The following is a 20,847-nucleotide window of genomic DNA, read 5'->3' on the forward strand; positions in this document are numbered from 1 at the left end:
TCCTGCAGAAAAGCAGCTCAGCACAGGAAAGAGCTGTCAAACATACCTCTAGGTCCTGCTAGATCATATTTTCCTATTAATTTTTTTTTTAAAATCATATATACTAGCCTTTCATTCATGTCATTTAAGGAATGTGCTTTAAATCTCAGTCAAATTAACAGCGACAGGAGCTATAAATCCAACCTGATTTAGTGACAACATTTCTTATAAGCATGCAAAATAAATTCACAACTATAAAAATTAACTCTGAAAGTCTGAGAAATTCTGAAAAGCCGTTTAAAAGCCTTTTCTCAGGAGGGCCTGGGGAAACAGCCCTACACAAGAGAGGGGCCTGGCAGCAGGGCTGTTTTGATAACCTTCAGTGAAAGGGACCTGAGAATATTAACCATTACTGAAGGCTGTGGAGGAAAAAAATGCTGTAGCCCTCCTTGCTGTTTTCCAGCTCAGATGGAGCTGTGAAGATATGGCACCTGGGATGGGATATCTTTCAAGTTACTGTAACACAAGGAAAAATTACTTTTAAAAATAAACATTTGTTTAGAGGAGTTTGGGAGTTTGATGCTGAACTGTTCAGGTACCCAGTAGATTTAGTCTCAGCAAGGCTGGGTGCTCCAGTGCATGTTCTGCACCACTGCTGTCGGCAGCAAAACTCCAAACACTCCTTTCTGCTGCTCTGGATGTGGACAGGAGATATAATAAATAAGGAAAAAAGAAAAAAAAAAAAAAAAAAAAAGAAATCCTCCAAGGCAGCTAGCACAAAGCACAGATAAACACCTGAGGATGCTGCCAGCACCCATTCCTTGGGTGCCAGAGCTGTCCCTGGCCTGGCAGAGGATGAACTGGGCAACCAGTTTCATTTGGCTCATAGGAGAGCTTAGCACAGCCAGCTGTCATAATAACAAATGGTTTGGAAAGAGTCTTTCCTCAAACAAATAAAAAACACTGTGTTAAAAAGCATTGTGCCATTCCCTGAATGAAGTTTCATGCAACTCCATCCCAGTTTCTGTCAAGTGATGTCTCTAACCAACTTGGATAGGCTTTTCCATGTGATTTATACGTAGGTTGTTCCCTTTTTCTTTTCAGGTGAAAAGGGTGCACTGTCTGCACTGCAAGTGCATTTCAATGTGGAGTAAAAAAAATAATTAGAAAAAATAATCAAATAAGTTTAAACAAATAAATGCAGAAGCTAAAAGTGAGTAGAGAAAAAAAAACCAGTTTCTGGATTAGAAATTTCACAACTCACTTTCAACAGACAATTAGAGGGAAAAGTAATTACAGGGTTTGCATAATCTGTCCAAACTCAGAGTCCTGCTAAGCAACAGCCCCAGCACCCACATTGTCAATGTGCCCAGCTGATGTCAGAGCAGGGCAGGGTGTTTTGGGGGTGAAGGGAGATCCAGCTTGGACACACAAAGTGTTCTGTACAGGCTTAGGCCTGGGGACTGACCACTGCAGGAAGGTGGACAAAAAAATACTAAGTACACTGGAATACCTTTACATATATATACACACACATATACATATAATGCTTCAAGGATTAATTACATAAAGATTTAAAGAAAAGGTTAATTATGCAAAGATTAAATAATTTGAATTATTAAAATAGTATGTTTTAAATAATTTAAATTATATTAAGTGTTTTAACAATTAATGTTAATTTAATAATTTAAATGCATATATATAATTTATTAGAGATACTCACAGCTGCAAAATGCAATTCTCAGTTTTGAGCAACACCCCAATATATGAGGCATTTGCCACGCTGGCTGCAGAGATGGCTATCAGAAACACAGAGCCAAGGCCATGGACAGCCAGAGGGATCTGAAGAGGGAACTCCAACAGCTCTCCAAACCAAAGGAGAAGGCCAGTGGGCAACCAGCAAAATCCCAAGATGTGGCAGGAACAAGTGCAGCCTGGGGTCAGTGATGCCTACAGGATGAGGACAGGCTGAGTGTGTGGGTTGTGAGGAGCTCCAAGACACTTATCTCCAAAGACCCCTTCTCTTTGCCCATTTAGATGCACAAATGCATCCCACCAATACCAGGCAGGGGGCTGGAGTACTCTGGAGTTACCATTCCATGGTAACTGCTGTGCTGCAGGGACTTACCTTCCACCACCCCCCAGAATACCCAGTAAACCTTCCAGCTGTGCCATGGGTCCCAGGCTGTGTTCCCATGCGGCAGTGCCCTGCCTTGGGGCTGTCCTGGATCTCTGGTCAGCAGCAGGCAGGGCTCCAGCTGGCCACCAGGGCACTGCCAGGTCTAGTCAGTGCTCACAGGACAGCTTGGGCCAATTGAGGAAGGATGAAGAAGTTCCCAGTGGGACTCATAGGTACTAAGTGGCCAAATCCTACTGCAAACCACCACCAAGGAGAGACTATAAACAAGGAAAAAGAACTTAAGTTCAACCACATTGGTAGAAAAGCACTTTCACACCTAAAGGCAAAAAAATTATGCCAGTCCTCTTTCTATACTGAAGGAAGTGCGTCTTGTACCATTGCAAGTCTGCCCAGCAGGAGGCACTGGGACACCGGGAACCCGTACACGACCCAACCCCTCGGCTGCCTGCTAAGGCAGCCGCTGCACTCAGAAACCTTTGTCAAAGCGCCAAGGGCAGAGCAGAATGTCCCCCAAAGCACTGATCTGTGCCCAATACAGTCAGTCCTCAGTTGGCAGAGCTGCTGGAGGTAGCTGAATGCTGTTGCCTGAAGCCCTGCCAAGCTCTTCTCATCACCACCACTGGGTGCTCGCTGTCCTTAGCAAGGTTATTGTTGCGGCCACTCCACAGCTGTCAGTGCCCAGGCCAGGCAGAGTTGGTCATTTGAAGCAGAGCTCAGTTTTTACTGGAGGTAACCCCAGCCACAGTAGCAGCCAGGGTCCATCAACTTCACAGACAACTCCTCTAATTTCAGCAGGTGTCATTAAACTAAGACAAGGGGGCAACAGGCCAGAGAAAGCCAGACAAGCACAGGCTCGACTGGGACATAGGAGTTATGCAGGTGAGATGCTCTCAAGGTTTACTCACACCAACAGCTGTATCCAGGTTTGTTTTGTTTAAAAACATTGAATAGGAGGCTCCCGCTGAGGTACCTAGCACAAGGCTCGTAAAACACAGTTAACTATAAAAAGGAAATAATCTGATAAACCTGGGGCAGGAAAGTCCTTGGCAGCCACTGCATCTCAAGTTTCATCGGGGCTTTCAGCAGGAGAGTGTTTGGGAAAACATCTGCTGGTTTCCATGGCTGTTCCTGGAGGTGCTGGCCCCAGGTGCAGGGAGACACCTTCTGCAAACAACCCCAGGGATCCCGGGGGGAGCGGCGGGTGTCGGGAGTGCCCCGGGATCACAGCCCAGACGGCAGCTGCCCTGAGCCTGGGGTCTGCACAGGGCAAAGCAGCAGAGCTGTGTAATGCTCCACCCACACTGTGCCCACTGCACCCTGCACATTTATGCCATATGGCCTAAATTTCTGCCACTTTGTTTTAAAGGAAAAAAAAAATTGGTTTCAGGGGAAAAAATTAATGGTTTTGAGGTTCTGCCCGAATTTTCATGGCTAGCTGCACAGGCCATAGACTATTTGGTCTGCCTGAAGCTGGTGTGTGGTGTAGTTTCAGCCTGAACTTTACTGACTACATATGAAAAGAATCCAATGTTGTTTTTAACATGCACATTTTAATGAAGCAAACATTTCTATTTAATAAGTTATAAGATACAATTTTACAATCCTGCATTTTTATTCCAGTTTATTTTGTTTTTACTTTCTAGTTTACAATGTAGTGAGCATTTCACATTAAGGCACAAAAAAAAGCACAGTAAAAAAACCCCAACCTTCCTTTTTTTCCCAGTAACTGTGCTGGAGAGTAGTACATCCACACATAATTACAGAACTGTAAGCATGAACTTCTCCCAAGGGCCAGTGACATGTCAACAGGTTTTCAACAAATCCTACCTTCTCCAAATTGCAGAGTTTGATCTCATCAGGAGAGTTTACTAAAGCCCCAGCAGCTGACAGCAATTCAGATATGCACCTGGGAAGTAGCATGGAGTAATCCGGGTCAAATAGACAAGTTAGAAGGAAGTTTCCACTCCTTAACCCTCATCAGAAACACCTGTTGCAGCTCAAAGAGGATTGCAGGAGAGGTGAGTTTGCTTCAGACATGTCCTTGGACTGAGAAATAATAAAACATCTTGCACCAAAGAGGGGTTTGTTCATTTATATTGCTGTTATTGGTATTGCTATTACTGGTAACTTCACAGACCCACCCTGTGTCCCACTGCAGATGTGGGTCCCATTCCCAGGATGGCTTCTCTGCCCCTCTAAGCTCTGGCCTGGCCTGCAGCCTCCAGGGGAACCACTGGTCATCTTCTCCACACATGTGGTGCTCTGGACTACAGTGACTCTGGGTCACACAGGTCACAGTCATGCCTGGCTTGGCAAGTTCAGGGGCCTTATTAATCCAACCAACCCAGGGCTTGTTCTTAAATCCAAAACAGTGTGGGGGGGGTTACCTGTAAAGTTACAGAAACATCACCAGCATCCCAAGCTCGTTAAAAACCGCATTACTAGCATCATGGCCAAAAAGCTACCTGTCTCTAGAGTTACAAAGCATAAACAGAGAGGCTGAAAGCTTACAGGAAGTCATTTTCAGTCTGCTTTTGGTTTGCTATAAAAGATAAACTTTTTCTAAGTGTAAACCATTAGCAAAGCATTTTCAGAAACATTTTAAATTTGAGTGGTAAAGCTACTTATAATAGCTTTTTATAATGTTAAGCGTTAAAATTGATCAAGTATACAAAGGCACCTATTATAGTACCAGTTTTACCTCATTTCTTTACAGAAAAGAATTTGAACTGGGGACAGCCCAAGTCATATTCCATAACTAAAATGTAAAGTCTCCAGTCAAATAAAATCAGTAGTTAAGATACCCAATTACAAAGACAAATTCCAGTTTTCAATTAACATCTAAAGTCTTTAACATCCGCAAGGGAAATTAGTGTCTAGTCATCCACATGATTCTCCAAACATTAACAGTGACCTGGACAGTACTACAAAGGTACAATTTGAAGAGATATTAAATAAATTGACATTAGGTTGGTAAGTACGATAGAAGTGAAATGCTTGTAAAAACAGTTACAGAGTTTATGTCTGACTATTGAAATGTGAGCCGTGTGTATCTAGAAACTGCATTTTGCAACACGACTGCACCCAATACAACTCTACATCTGAACTGCAAATGCAGAGACCATCTGGCAGCGCGTTTATGGAACGGTGACATGGAAGGGACTCCCAGGAATGTGCTCGTCCCCCCACTTCACTGCCAGCACATAGTCCCCCCTTTCCTTGACAACATAAGTGACATTATACTGATGGCTGCCCAAATGCTTGATGGACACCTCTTCACAGGGTATTGTAGGTCCGTGGACGCCAACCAACAGCATGTTGGAACCTATAGCAAAACACACAACTGTTAATATCCCTGAGCTTAAACAAGGCAGCATGGTTGTCCTATAGTATATTGGCTCTGTAACACATGAAATTTGTTATTTTAATTCACAGAGTGGTAGCTGAGCCATACCTCAAATTAATTTGGTATAAGAAGGAATTTTACATTAAAAAGCTTTCAACATCATAGAGGTGAGGGTTTATCTGTGCTATTTGCCAAACCTGACAGATTACCACTATCTAAGTAGAGCACAGGAGCCATCCACGTTACTTGTGAAAACAAGCTGGAATTACTTTACAATTACTTAATCAGAAGTTAATAGCAGGGGCCAGTGGACACAGCTGGCCTGTAATCCACCCACCACAGAGCTCCCAGATGATGATGATGACCATCAAAGGTTACAGGAACACTGTGCATTACATGCTACAATGCACCACAAGAGTTGCTTAAGTTCAGCAACCTGTTTGTTCTCATGCCATAACCCTGTGGTTCATTCAGGCGCACCTGGCTCAGATGAAGCCATCTGGAGAGACTGTAAAAATTCTAGTTCCTATGTATTAGGACTGACTTGATGAGCACAGTATAATACCTGGCATTTTTCTTTAGTACCAGATCATTACCTCAAGCTCTGAGTTTTACCTCTGAATCTGCAAGTTTGTTTAGGGAAAAAAATGCCCAGCTATATCACCAACCCTGAACATCCATCTGGTTCCTGTATCCATACCTGCTTTGCTGCAGTCCACAGAGAAGGAGCTTTTCTGACCCACAAAAGCCTTTGAGAGTCCTGCTCCCCGGGAAACCACTTTGCTGGCATCTGAGGTGGATTTGGGAATGGCACTATAGCAAGTTTCAGTCGATGACCTTGTCACCGACTCTACCAGGATGGAAGAGGTTTCGTTGGCACTGCCTGGGCTAACCAGTCGCTGCCCTGGAAACAGAAAAGGTTTCTGACATTCAGATTCACCCCATCTGAAAGGCATTCATAAGAATGTTTCAAAACTCTCCTAATGACTAGCATGCATTCTGCATCCAAAATGCATTTTTGGAGAGGAGCAATTTCCTGCTTGGGTTCTTAAGCTGACATCTTCCAGCATCGCTGGCAACAATCCCATCCCAGAGCCCTCAAGTGGCTAAAGGACCACAGGAACTTCAGGATTCATTAAGCAAAGCGGGTTGCTTAAGAAGAGTTAATTGTGCTCCAATCACCAAATGCCAAAAATTACTTGAGTTGGCAGAAAAGCAGGTGCAGTTTTGCAATAACCCATTTTGAAAGCAGAGCATGTCCCGGGAGCGCAGTCCCCGCCACCCTCTCCCAAGAACACCACCACACTATGGACACCACAAGAGGGTTCATGAGTTCAGGAGCAGCAGTAGAGATGAGCTTGAGCCTGTGCTTAAACACAGTGCTGGAGAGAGAACAGGCTTCCTAATCCAGCCCTCCTCACTTCACCTAGGAACCTCCCAGACATTAGGAGGTCAGAAGCCTCCCTGACCTTTGGCTAGGTGATACCTGCACCAAAATGACACCAAGAGAGGCAACACATGCTACAGGTGAGCAGGTTCCAGGCTTTGAGGTGGGGAGAAATGCATAAATAAGTCATATTTCCCTGCGACCCATGCAAGACCTTAGCACTAGATCGGGACTTAATATTACTCCATAAAGCTGTTTTATGGCCCATCACTTAGTCAAGCTGCCAGGCTCCATGACTACTGCTTTTGTAGCTGTTCCTGAGACCCCTCATCTAGGCTTTGGAGGTGATGGGAAGCAATGTTTTGCTTCTCATGGATTTGGGCATCTAGACTAGAACACCACATTGTCTCAGGAGGATGTTTTTACTGAATGACATGACCTACTTCAGGTACAGAGTAAATACTAGTTAGCTTTTTACCTGTAACCTTTGCCTTGAAAGGGCTGCCCACTATGTGGTTAGGTCCACCATATTTAACTCCAATTAAATAGTTTCCTGGAGCCATGGGTGTGTACATGACTTTGTAACCTTCTGGAGTTTCCTGGCAGTCCATTTTCACCTTTGATGGCCCTTCAATTGTAACAGAGAGGGTACCTGGACCAGCCTTGGTCGTGTTAATGAAAAACTCCGACTGCAGTCCTAGAAAGATGTAGCACAGTGAGACACACTCTTCTTCACACCCGATGTTACACACGCAGCCTCACGCATTAAACAAGGGGTAATTCCGCGCAAGATCCGTCTGCCCAGGGCTGCAGGCAGGGAGAGACACCACATCCACCCCAGCAGCCTTGCACAGGCCAGCCCAAATGGAGTTCTGCACCCCTGGCAGCCTCCCCAGCTTCATCCTGCTCCCTCCTCCAGTTAGGTTGTGACTGTGTGGGAGAAGGCATCGTGAGAGCCCTTCAGGACTCAAATGGAAGTAATTTGGTATCAAAAAACTGGCTCAGAGAGAAAACAAGAGCTTTTCTGCTGGGCATCAGAGTCCACACCCACACAGCTCCAGCATGGCTAAGTTTGGGAGAGCTCACAGCCGTCTCACTGTCTGGACTGCAAATCAGCAGTGAAGAGCCCACAAGAAAACAAGAAAGACAAGGGGCAGGAGATGGCCTGGAGGAGATGGGTGTTTGAACTGCTCGGCAACAGCACTCTAAGCAGTTTGTGGAAACAAAAGCTTGTTTAATTACAGCATCTGGTTAACACAGCTGAATTATTGCTGCTAATACTAAGCCAATGACACGATTCCAGCAACACAAGAAAAAATTAAGTAAGGCTTTCAGCCCCCAAATAATTTACTGTCAGACTCTGGCCTCAAATATTTATGATCTTTGGGCTGTTGCATGAGACACTGTTGCAGAGGAATGAAGTGCTCAGGGCTCACTCAAAACCAGAATGGCCATGGGAAAGTTTACTGCTGCTGAGATGGAAGCAAAAAGACGTGGGAATAAACTCGGGAGAAGTTTCTAGCCTCCCCGCAAAAGAGGTTGCTGTGTTGCAATGCTGGAAGAGTCCAGCTCCCACAGAGTGCTATCTTCCAGCGCTCCAGCAGCCCATCCCCCTGGCACTGCCACCCTGGGAGGTCAGGCATCAGCCTGAAATGCCCTGCTCAGCTGGAGAGAAGTTAATTCTCAAAGCCAGCAAGCTTCACAGCTTCTTGCTAAGAGCTCTTGCTCCAGAGGCACTGCTTTTTCCTGTGCCCCAGATGAAGGCTCGCATTGTTGGAGGCTGCAGACGCTCAGCTCTCCCAGGGGGACGGTTCAGGTGCTCAGCCACTGAAACCCCTACACTGAGTCATTGTTCTGAAACGCTGCTCAGCAGCTCCCAGGGCACTGCACTTCTGGCAGTGGCCAGGATTCAACAACGGGGCACAGAGCAGCTTTGCTGAAATGAAACAGTCTATTTAGATTAAAAACAACCCCAAGCACCTTTATAGATGAAGAAATATTCCTCTGTCCCTGAAGCATCACTGGCTAGTATTAATGAGTGCTTTCGTTTCCACCTATTAAAGGGGCTCAAGCTACATCTTTATTTTATAGAGTGTATCTGCATGTTTCCAAACCCAACTGCTTGGTTTCTCCAGAACAGCAGAAGCTTTGACTGAATAACTGCAGTACATTTTTTTTCACCGGGAGAAAAAAAAGGTATGAAATGGAATCCACAGGAAACAGCAGTGGATAGGACAAAATGAACTAGCTATTCTGTTACACAACAAAGGGAAAGAAAAACAATCATTTTACTCTGCTATTTACCTGTGTGTGTGGCCTGAGCAAGAACACAAATAAATTAAAGTGCATATCCTGGAACGTTTTCATACTTACTAAGGGCACAAATCATAGAAATGAAAAACCCTAAACCCTACATTCTTGAGTTGAGAACTATCAGATGAGGCAGCCACAGCTGACAACGAGGTGTCAGATTTCCAAGAAGAAACTGTTCACACTGCATGTGGAGCATGCATAGCATACTACCAAGAGAACAACCCACCTTCTCCCTAGGGTTTACATATCCTACTACATTTCACTTGAGATTTCTTAGAGGTGCAAGCACCAAAGGGAGGTAACAGGGTACACCCTCGTACCCATTTAATCTACACAAATTAAACAAGATTCCTTCATCTCTAAACAGCCAACTCAGACGTTTTGTTCATGTGTGGAAGGGGGCCAGAGCATCTCCAGAGCTCGAGGGACCACCGATGTGGAGATAAGCTAACCAGCAGAGCTGTAGTCCAGCTGCTAACCAGCAATTCAGTGAATACATGTTGCAGTTGCTGTTTTACAGAAGTTTGTTAAGGCTCAGTATAGGCTGCAGACTTGTGAGTGATGGTTACAAGACGTGAGCATGCTAGAAAGCAAAATTAGCCTGCAGTCAGGTCAGCAGAGAAATGTGGGTTAGTTGAGCTGCCTTAGCAGGTGAAGTCGTGTAAAAGTATGCCTAGAAGTAAGTTCCGTATGTCTCAAAGCCCAGGTGCAAGCAGGTCTGTAGGAGAAGAATTACCCGTGGTGCCACTCTCCAGGCCAGATCCGTAGGCCATGACAAGGGCAGGGTTGCCCGCCTGGCCAGGCTCGCCCACGCGCACTTTGAAAGGGCTGCCCACCACATGGCTCCCGTTGAACTTCACGTCGATGGAGTGGATGCCGTTCTCGTGGGGGATGAACCGAACGGCGTATTTATCTGCAACAGACAAGGGGCTCTTCTCACAAATCACAGGCAACAATCCCACCATAAACCACCAACTAAACCCAACACAGGGCTGATTAACAATCTGAGCTTCTGAAAGCCTTTGACATATTTTGGTCCCAGTTTAAGTGAACTCAGCTACATGAGCTGCTAAACTTGTATTTAAGGAGGAAAATGCTGTATTTATCACAGAAGGTATTACAGCTTGTGTTTTCACCTCATTCACTAGGACTTGATCTCGACTGTCATCTAGTCTGAGGGTTATTTGCCTCACTCATGCACTAAACATGAAAACTGAATCACACCCCAACCTGTTGGCAGCTGAGGGAGCCGTGTGCAGAAGAAAAGCAGCTGGTCAGAGCAAGCCAAAACTTACCAGTGAGCTGAGTGTGCTGCTCTGACACCACACCTTTATCTAATGAAGTCATTTAGCAATTTGCTGATATTTCACTTTTTTGATTGCATGTTAACTCAGAGGCGGGACTGATCTCTCCCAGCTGGACAGCTGCTGTCTGTTCACAGTACAGACCATAACTCATACAGACTTCAAGTGAAAAAGAAAAGCTCATTGCTGAAACAGGTATTGAGCTTTCTGTAGTGTTTACTTATAGACAGTTTCCTTGACATTTCATGTGAAGGAGTGAGTGTGAGTTAAAAATAAACTATTAGTCAAAGACTGAAGCACAGCTTTGAGAAATAAACTTCTTCCCTGGTTAAATCCAACAACGACATCATATTTAATTTATTACTAATGTCACTGTACCTTCACTGGCAAGCCAAGACTTAAATACTTCTAACTTACAAGTTGGAGCTCAGTCAGTTCATGGAAAAATATGGATATAATCCTGATTGAACAGCTCTTGACACCAATTGTTTTCCAAGCAACATGCTCATCCCTGGAGCATACTACTTGTAACTCAAAGGAACCAAATACCCTATGTGCCAGCAAGTGCTTTGGAGGTCATGCAATTGTTTTGATCCATCATCAAGTTGTGCTCACCTGGCTCCAGCTCAGACACATGGCACTCCTCGACAGCTCCGGAGGGGCTGTGGACTTTAGCATCGATCTTGCCCTTTGCCCCATTCAGCCTTATAGCAAAGGATGCTGGCTGATTAACTTTTAATCCAGACTCCTGAGAATGCAACAGTCAGATTATCAAATTCAAACTTTCATTTCAGACCGCACAGGACTTCTGGCAGGGAAATAACCACTTCACCATGAGGATTTTTTTAGACTTCAACAAAAAGCATAAAGTTGTGACTTGCATTAATTCTCAAATCAGAAGCTCTCTCCCTCTTAGGGGATGGCTGATTCAGGAGTCACCCACAATGGCTAGGCTGACTTTTCCCATGGTAACAGACTGTTTGCACCACATCAAGGAGTAACAGATTTACAATACTAGTCACCCGTTATCACTGAGGTCAGCCCTCGGTATTCAGGCACTTGATTTAAAGGATGCTTAAGCTATAGCTCCATTTTCAGCCCATTCATTCCAGATTCATTCAGGGAAAAGCCTCTGATAATCCAAATGTCTGAAAGAGTAATATGCATGTTTATATTTGCACAAGAGGCTGCATTTGGAGCACCACCACAAGACAACTCAAACATAAGAAAGTAATTTAGAACACAAAACCGGATGTTGAGGTGCTGTCAGGCCATTGGTGGAAAGTGAGGCAGCTCCACACCTGAGCCACAGTGGTCCTGCACAGCACAGCCCATGCAGCTATCCGGCAGTAATATCTCACACTTAACATACTTTACCTCATTTTGTTTTCAACTAAATCCTGAAGAGAGAAATAAATGCAACTGAGTAGAACTGAGGTACAACGTATAAACAAGTCCCTCATGTGAATTTAGTGGAGGCTGATGCTGCACAATGGACTCTGTTAAGGAATACTCAGCTTTATCCACCTCTCCAGGACTTAATTGAAGTGTGAGTATTCCTGTCAAAGAGTCTTTAAATGAAACACAAGGCAAACATCAATACCACAGTGACTAATTAACGCCCTTGTAACTCCTGGTTAGAAGAGATACTATTGGATCAGGCTGTCATGGTTCACTAACACAGCCGAGGCAGAGAATTCCTGTAGCCCAGGCAAACTCCTAGGGATCACAGCTGGGACATAACCAAAAAAAGCCTTAACATAAGTACTAATCACCACTCAAGGAGGACTGAGGTACAGTATATTTAGACACAGATTCTCAGTCTCATATCCAAGCTTCTGGCTTGGGAGATTTCAATCAGGCCTTTAATGTTACTTGTATTTTAATGCCTGTAACCACACACATACATAAATTATATGGTGAGGTTACCAGATGCGCCTAGACCAGCTACAAAGCTGTGATTCACTCTGAGATTCACTGTGATTCTGTGGTTTTGTGACATCAGCCAGAGCAAATCTGCACCCTGACCTCATGGTGGGGCCACCTCTGTCTGCCTGGCCAGGCTGCAGTCATGTCCTAGCCATGCAGCCCTGTGCTACCTCACCCATGGAAACACAACTCTTCACACACGTGCCAAATGAGAAACTTGGTACCAGCATGATCACTGGTGGTTCACCTCTAAATTTCAATTCTCCTTGTCTTTCCCCTAGCTAATGCCATGGGAAACATGTCTTAATTCCTCCAATGCTATTTCTGGAGCCTTTTATTCCTAATTCCCAAGTGTTATCACTTGTAAGACACTCAGTTGAGCCTTCTGCCTTTGAACTCTGGCTAGCCAGAGTTACCCAGGGGTCAGCTGGCAAAAATCTCTCTGGCTGCAAGCTGAGTTTGAAAACAAGCACCAACCAAGACAAGGCTATTACTAATAAGGGACAACCATTTTGGTTTTGGAGAACAAGGACGAAATCAGTCTCTGTGGTAAGTCATAGAGATGTTTCCTTATGTCTCACCTGAAGACTAGTGACAGTGAGCCTGCGAGCATCATCGGAGGGGGCGATGACAGGAACCAGGTAGGGGCTTTCGGGAATGTGCTCATCATTGAACTTTATGGACACCTCATAGTTGCCTGCAGAGAGAAGAGAAGCAGTGAGTGTCCTTAGTTTCTTTGAAAGTCACAATCAGTGTTGTTTCCATGTGATTTGGTCTCAGGACACACCTGGCTCTTGAACTATATATGATGCACCACAAGATCCATCTTTATGGTCATCAAAGGTGATTTCTGCTTTACTTGGGCCTTCTACAGCAATAGACAGTCCTCCAGCTCCAGCTTCCCGTGTCCATATGCTGAACTCAGCTGTTGAAACACATAAGACCACACACAAGAGTAAGTTTGCTGCTGTTGCTGGGTTGCAGCTTCCTCCTAACAGATGGTAAAGTTCCACTTGAGCGTATTTTAAGAATAGTAGCTCATCCCACCATCCTGGGAGATAATGTTCAGCAGTTTCTCCAGGAGGCTCTTGTTAGCAAAAACACTGCACTGCAGACCTGCACACAGCAGATTCTGGAGCCCACTGAGAGCAGAGAACTCACCTGGAACACCTGTCTCTCCACGCTCCAGCCCCGGGCCTCCAGCTCTCACTTTATGGGCTCCTCCCTCACCCAGTGGCCCCACAGTGAACTGGAAGGGGCTGCCTGGCACTGGCTGCCCTTTGTATTTGACATCGACAGTGTGGACCCCCATTTCTTGCGGCACAAAGCGGACACAGTAGGTGTTTTTGTCACACTCCACAATTTCAGCATCGAAGTTTCTCCCAGAGGGACTGGTTACCTGAGCTGTCATATCAGCACAATCAATTTCTAGCAAGAAGAAAATAAAAAAAAAATGCAGATTAGAAAGTGACAGAGTTTTGGAAGCCAGACCTGAGCTCAAGTGATTACCCAGTACAAATAACAGAAGAGGCACACATATGCCCATTGCATGCTCAGCTGTGTGCTTCTGAGCAGAAAACCTGGCCAAGCTGCAGCTTCCCAGGTGCTACAGAGGCCGATGAAGTGGCTGGATAAGTGCAGCCAGCTAAGTCTGGCCTACATGATTCACAGTTTCCAGACAGCAGGACAAACATTTAACAGCCAACATGATCTTAAAACCCTGGAGCTAGAGTGAGCTATGCACCCCATTCTCTAGCACACTGTACACAGAACAAATTAAATTAAGGCCTCATCAGTATTTATTTCTCCATGTGTTGATCATGGTTATGCATATTTTTAACTGTTTGAAAAGACACATTACCAGTATTTCTTCCCTAAGTTCTGTTAATACGAGGATACCTTTACAAAACAGAAGTTCATATTTTCCCTGCTTCAAGTACCCCACGCTACACAAGTGCAGGCTATGATTTTAGGGATAAGGATGTTGTTGCTTACCTGGGATTTTTAGGTTCAGATCACATATACTTCCTACTGTTGCAACAGAGGGAGCCCGTCTTGTTCGTGTGATGCTTTCCTTAACTCTTCCTTCACCACTGATCTTTACACTAAATGGACTGCCTGTAAATATCACAGCAAGTCATTCCTCCTGTGCTTATTACACATGCCACTGAGGACAAAAATAAAAGCTTTCTCTGACTTGTAGGGGATCATAGGGGAACTTTTATACCCACCTAACAGTCAGCCCAAGTCAAATACACCCACATAACCAGAACAGTTTTGGATGCTTGCTGCTTGGGAAGAACCTCCTCGAATCTTTGTGACTTATAGTCTAAGCCAGATCACACAGCCCACCCACAGCTCCAGAGTACTGGTCAGCCAGATTCCATTGTACTAATCAATAATTTGCTTAACACTTCTGCTTACCTGGAATATGTTCATCTGCAAATTTTGTGGACACAATGTACACACCAGGTACAGTTGGAAAATAGGAGACTTTGCAAGTTCCATCTTCTAGATCTTCAGTTTGGATCTCTACCTTACTGGGTCCTTCAACTGCCAGGGAGATACCACCATAACCTACAATACAGATAAGTTAGCCTCAGATTTGCAAAGCTCTGCTCTAAATCTGACATAAAATAGTCCAAACCCATAGCAGGTGCTAGTTGGGAGGTTTGTACTTTAACAGACAACAGGGAGTTGCATGATGCCTTAATGACATTTCTGTATTCCTAATCAGTCAGAAGCACAGCATGCATTCAGCTCCTAAAATTCTCTGACTATATCCCTTTTATTTCAATAATGTTGAAAAGTTATCTACCAAGCTAAAAAGTTATCCAAAACATTAAACCAACAGGGAAATAAGTATATCCCTCATTTCCTTCTTGCTATACCAAATGATACTACAGCCAGCACCGCCCCAGTGACAGTGTCAGTTGTAACAAAGACCTTACAAAACATATTTTAAGTGAATAGCACTATCTGTGGCTAATAACTGACAAGAATGCCTGTGTTTAATGGCAGCTGCTGCTTTGCAGCTTACACGCTGAGGGAGGCAGTGCTGTCGTGTAGAGTCAATATATATCTCATAGCATCTTATGGTCCCTTTGGGAGGGAACTAACCAGCATCTCTTGTGTCTACAATGAAGTCACACATTTCAAAGGTTCGTCCTTCTACCAAGCCACGTCCAAAAACTCTTGCCCGTCTGGCATCCCCGATCTCAGACTGGACCACCATGATTGTTACAGGGCTGTTTGGTACATGGCTCCCGTTTTTCTTGATGCTGACCAAATGTTCTCCTACTTCCCGTGGAATGAATGAGATTCCTACAAAGGAGAGAAATGTGAGAAATTTTTCAGTTTTTGTTCATGTTACACTTTATTTAAATGCCTTAATCACACCAAGAAATGAAATACTAGAAGAGCACTCTCTCTACTCATGTTGAAGAGTTGCTCTCAAGTGGACCACAAGGCCATTCATATATGCTGACAAAACTCACTTCAATTGCAATCTGGCATATCACATGCAAGCTAAAATAAGAGGACGTTCTTCATACTTGTCTGTCTTTGGACAGCTGTAACAGACACTTTCAGCTACTTGGCTGGACAACACTCTTCCAGGAAGGAGTAAGAAGTCAGTCATTTTACACAGCAAAGCAAACTGGCTATCACAGTAGTCTCTCAGAGCTTACCAATGTGGTTATTGGGCAGCCTCTTCAGAAGACAAGGCTCATCACGACCAGATGGGGCTTTAATGCTGGCTGTTAGGAGACTGAGATCAGTCTCATTGATATCCAACATGAAGTCAGCAGCAGAACCAAGTTTAACCTGAGACCGTCTTCTGCTATCATCTGAATACAAAGAGAAACAAGTCACAAAACATTACAAGGTTAAGGGCAGAACAAGTCAGAGGACTTCAAATTCCTGCCACAAACCAGGTTCCCCATGCTATCCGAGGTTAATTTTTAATATGAAGTGCTTTCAGAAGTTTAAACTTTATACCTGTGATCTTGGCTGTGAATGGACTGCCTGGAATGTGTTTATCATTGTATTTGACCAGGATGCTGTAGTTCCCAGGTAGAGTAGGCAGGTATGTGACTGTGCATGTCCCATCTTTGTTATCAATGCAACTGATCTCTGCTTTTGAAGGTCCTTCAATAGCCAAGTCCAGCCCACCTAGGAAAAAAGTAGAGTGGCATCTCCATAAATCTTTGTGAACACCAGGTCCAAAAATTTGGTCGAAAGAGAAATATCCAGTACCTTGTACTGAAATGGAGCTTAAATGCATGTTTTCAAAGGACAGCAGCAAAAACAGCTCAGACCAATCCACTAAGGCCACAGTTGTATTCAGCCTTTAGATTCACCTAACAGTGATTCCATACCCAGTCATCATCCACTAGACTTAATCTGCTTTCAGTTTATTTTAAATTAAACAAGTAATTTGCACCCTACACCACAGGGTACATCTACTGCTTTCAGGAAGGGGCAATATACCAGTTTTTACTGCAAGTTACAGCCTGATATTTGCATAAGTTGTTTTGTGTCACATCAGAGATACATAGTTGGACAGACAAATGTAAATTAAAGCAAATGTGCATTACACTGCCAAGAAGTTCCTTATTTAGGGAAGGATGGGTTTAAGGAACTGACTTACCCTCTCCTGCATCTTCTGTGACAATAGTGAAAGTTGCTGGTTTGTTCGCAACCCCATAAATGAGGCCAGGCCCATAAGCAGAGACACTGCCACTGTTTGGGTAATTGACATAGAACTGAAGAGGGCTCTCTAAAGGGGAAAAAACCAAAAAGCAGCACTTTTAAGAATGAGTGGTCCAGGCTACAAGAACTGATACCCATGTTCTTGAATGCTCTCTCTCATTATGTTGTATCTGAAACACTTACTGTGACTGTAATGCACTTAAAAACCAAATAAGCCTCCATTTCAATCTTCAAAAGACACTGTTCCACAATTTGTGCCACATTCATTCATGGAAGAGTAAGTGTTACTCTAGTTACCAGAGATAAGCTTAAAGGATGTTGCAAAGGGTCTTGTTCAGTCCAAGTTTATTTTTAGCACATTAAATCAGAACATGACTCAGAAGCAGGCTTTCAGTTCAGGCACTGATTCTGAATTTTGGCAGCCCAGAATTAGGAACTAACACAGCACACAGACTCAATGAACCTGAACTAGCAAATCTGAAGGGTATCCAAAAATGTATTTGCCAGCCTCAGATTAGCTAAGCTGGTGCACAAGAACAAAAAGTACAGTCACCAACAACCAATAATGGTTTCAGAAAAGGCACAGACAGCTCTTCAGTCCAATGTTAGATTTTGCAGCTGAGACAGTAAAAAGTTTGATTCATGACAATCTTCATGAAGGAAACACTATTGCACATCATCTTTCTATCCTAGCACAGGGTAAAGGTCTTAGTGAACCAATACATCAGACAGGTCAGCATCTACGGGGGTGCCATATCTATAAAGAGCTGAAGGACTGAAGCAGCACCATGCATCACACTGCTGAGCTCCCTACTTCAGCCAAAATTATCCTGTGTTTCTGTATGAACAGAATCAGCAGTCCCTCTCAGACTGTGCTGAAGGTATTTTGTCTCATTTCTACACATCCTTTTACAGGTCCGCCCCTTTCAGCCCAGCCCCCCAAAGCCAGCATGCCTGGAGAACCACAGGGCAGCCACAGCCTCCAGGCGAGGCAGTGCTTCCACTGGGGAGCTGGTGAAGCAAGGACAAAAGAAGAGAACTGGAATGAAAGGCAGTGGTTTCTGCTTGTTAAAAAGCAGCCAGGGAGGAAAAAAGAAAGATTACAGCATAATGTGCATGTTTTATTTTATTGCAATCAGATGTAAAGAGTAACTATAGTATTTCAGCCAATCACTTCTCCCCACAGTTTTGAGATTTTTTTTTGCCAATGCAGTTTTAAAGATAAACACACACTGTAACCAATAGTTTTGTTAAGCACCATGGCAGTAAATTTCAACCTGAAAAACTGGTAGTTAAAAAATAGTATGTTTCTTCTTCATAATAAAACAGCACAAAAGCTAGTTCCCAAAACCAAAATCCATTTTAAGCCTGGCTGGTACGACTAAACCACAATAGAAGCTCATATGTGCTGGCACTTCTTTGCTTTAGTTCTCTCTGGACTACTCGCAGAGAAAGGGCTGCTAAATGGTAAAAAAGGCTGGGCAGATCTTTCCACAGCATGTACAACTCAGCTATAGAACCTCAGCAGCGACCAGATGCATCAGCAGGACTCTGCACTCAGATTTGCATCGCCTGTTTTGTCAGACTTACCTGGGATGTGATTTCCCATGTATTTTATGTGCATTTCATGCAGCCCAACCTCAGTAGGAGCATATTTCACTGTTACTGTGCCATCTTTGTTATCCACGATATCTGGTGTATCCGTCTTTCCAGAGGGCATGTGTACTTCACCTACAAAAGGCCACCATGGGAGTTACAGAAGGAGAAGCTGCCTGCTTTCCCTCTCCCACCCACAGAGAACTGTCTAGCCATTTTAAACAAGCATTTTAAATTGTTAAATTCCTTACCCACAGGCACAAATAGAAGACTATTGGGAACACTAACCAGACATGTTTTCTACTTAAGCTACATGAATACAAGGCAATGGTAGACATCTGGCAAACGGTCCTGTGACCTTACAAACTCTACAGGCAGGGCTGTTTGCTGCAGCACGGAGCCTTTCACAGCAAGCCACATAAAAAGTACTGATCTACCTCATAGCAAGATGGTCCCTCTTCTACTGCACTTTTGAAAAGGAAAGACTGACTGTTCCTCCAAGCTGGGACAGGCCAGGGCTTGGGGTGGGACTGCTAAGCTAGAGGGCAGAGGGGACACAGGCCTTGTGTGCAGGAGCTTAGTGCAACCAGGCTGCTACTGGAGCGATGCTCTCAACTGCCAGACCTGTAGAAAAGAGGTCACCTGCTTTGGAGAAGGTATGTAGCAGGAATGCAGAATTAACTGCTTTATCACATCTGCAGAAAAGAAATAATGGAGCTTATCAAGGATGCATGTAGCTGCTCCAGAAGGGAAAAAGCATCAACAGGCCCTACAGTGCTGTAGCTCACAGCCTAGCACTGAAGACCACAGTAACACCAAGAATCCTCACTTAACTCAAACCATTCAAGGGGCATATCCTACTCATCCTCAGTGGATGCCGCTCAGTGTGAAATTAAACAGCTACATTGCTGGCAGGATACAAACCTCCCACACACACTGTGCTCTAGACCACCCAGTCTGTTAGCTGCAAATGGATAAAAAGCATAAATCTCCCTGAGAGGCACTCCAGGTACCTGTTATTTCTCCTTTCCTTACAGCAAATGGGATAACCATATCAAAGGGCCTGAATCCCATGCCGTTCATGTCTCCAACAGGGACATAAGCTTCTTCTGTAACCTGAAGCAAACAAAAACATGGGTCACTTCATAAAGGCTGGTAGAGCCAAATTAGCACTGAGCAACTCCACTGCAAGCACAAGCAGAAGAGAGTGTGCAGTGATTATTGCAGCCAGCCAAGGACTGGGCTCAACCAGAGCAGTGTCCGGCCAAGCTCTCCTTTACAACACCACACTGCAGAGCAGAGCAAATCAAACACGGCATGGATGGAAGACATGCTGGAAAAAAGGAAGAGATAAAAATGGAATACAAAGGGATGGAAGACAATGTAGTGCACACAAGACCCAAAGTGGCTCCATCTGAAAGGATTTAGTTGCTTAAGGCCTGGAAGAGAAAGTGATTTTTAAATGGGGCAGAATGATTGCAACACAAAATGGACAAAAGAAACAAGTTTCACAATGCGACTGAACTCAAGATACTGTGATTTTACTGGGAAAACAAAGCAGTGCACTCAGGGTGCTTTTGCCAACAGCAGACATTTCAGAAGTTGAAGCTGTGGGTGCAATGATCCTCTTCATTTTTACATGAGTTTATTTGGAGATTCCCTTCAAGCAGCAAAGAAAAAACAAGGTCTGGATCCCAAGAACAACTGATGAAACAGAAAGAATGGACACAATGACCAGAGCAATCAAGCAGTCCCAAGAAGCAGGCTGTCATCTGAAATGGAAGACAGATGGGGAGCTGAAAAATGTAAAAATTGTGTACCCAAGGCTGGAATCCAGGGCGGGAAGCGCCCACTGGCTCCTGTGACTGTGAGGTGACATCATCAGCATCTACAGCCTGGGCAGGGGTAGAGGCAGGTTAGTTGTTATTAGATGTTATTCTGGCATGGAAGCATTCCCACCTTCCACAGTGCAGAACACACTGCTCCTTCCAGTTCAACACTTTGCTCTCACAGTGTAGCCCCTCCAAATCCTCTTGCCATAGCAAAGACCCAGATCCAGTCAGAGAAGCTGGGAAACTGCCCTTATCTGCAGGCATTGGGGGAAGCCAAGGGACAAAGCCAGTATGTGCCATTGTTGGAT

General features: G+C 44.4%; 1 protein-coding gene across 6 annotated transcripts in view; it reads right to left on the reverse strand.

Annotated features, from left to right (window-relative positions):
• Positions 1-3,649: 3,649 nt before the first annotated feature.
• The window catches only part of FLNB (filamin B), a 70,802-nt gene continuing 53,604 nt past the window's right edge, over positions 3,650-20,847 (reverse strand). For 2 of the 6 annotated variants that reach the window (XM_066326706.1, XM_066326711.1), the window contains 17 exons: positions 20,528-20,602; positions 19,721-19,823; positions 18,702-18,842; positions 17,050-17,178; positions 16,398-16,571; positions 16,088-16,246; positions 15,519-15,722; positions 14,823-14,975; positions 14,394-14,516; positions 13,560-13,826; positions 13,186-13,323; positions 12,980-13,095; positions 11,085-11,217; positions 9,902-10,078; positions 7,331-7,549; positions 6,166-6,369; positions 3,650-5,444 (listed from right to left, as the gene is read on the reverse strand). In XM_066326706.1, the coding sequence (XP_066182803.1) occupies positions 5,257-5,444; positions 6,166-6,369; positions 7,331-7,549; positions 9,902-10,078; positions 11,085-11,217; positions 12,980-13,095; positions 13,186-13,323; positions 13,560-13,826; positions 14,394-14,516; positions 14,823-14,975; positions 15,519-15,722; positions 16,088-16,246; positions 16,398-16,571; positions 17,050-17,178; positions 18,702-18,842; positions 19,721-19,823; positions 20,528-20,602 (2,703 nt within the window). In that variant the 3' untranslated portion in view covers positions 3,650-5,256. Of the gene's footprint in view, positions 5,445-6,165; positions 6,370-7,330; positions 7,550-9,901; positions 10,079-11,084; positions 11,618-12,979; positions 13,096-13,185; positions 13,324-13,559; positions 13,827-14,393; positions 14,517-14,822; positions 14,976-15,518; positions 15,723-16,087; positions 16,247-16,397; positions 16,572-17,049; positions 17,179-18,701; positions 18,843-19,720; positions 19,824-20,527; positions 20,603-20,847 lie in introns of those variants that run through there. The other 4 variants (XM_066326707.1, XM_066326708.1, XM_066326709.1 and 1 more) reach the window with 4 other exon arrangements.

The sequence above is a fragment of the Sylvia atricapilla genome, chromosome 11 (genome assembly GCF_009819655.1).
Source record: "Sylvia atricapilla isolate bSylAtr1 chromosome 11, bSylAtr1.pri, whole genome shotgun sequence".
Lineage (NCBI taxonomy): Eukaryota > Metazoa > Chordata > Aves > Passeriformes > Sylviidae > Sylvia > Sylvia atricapilla.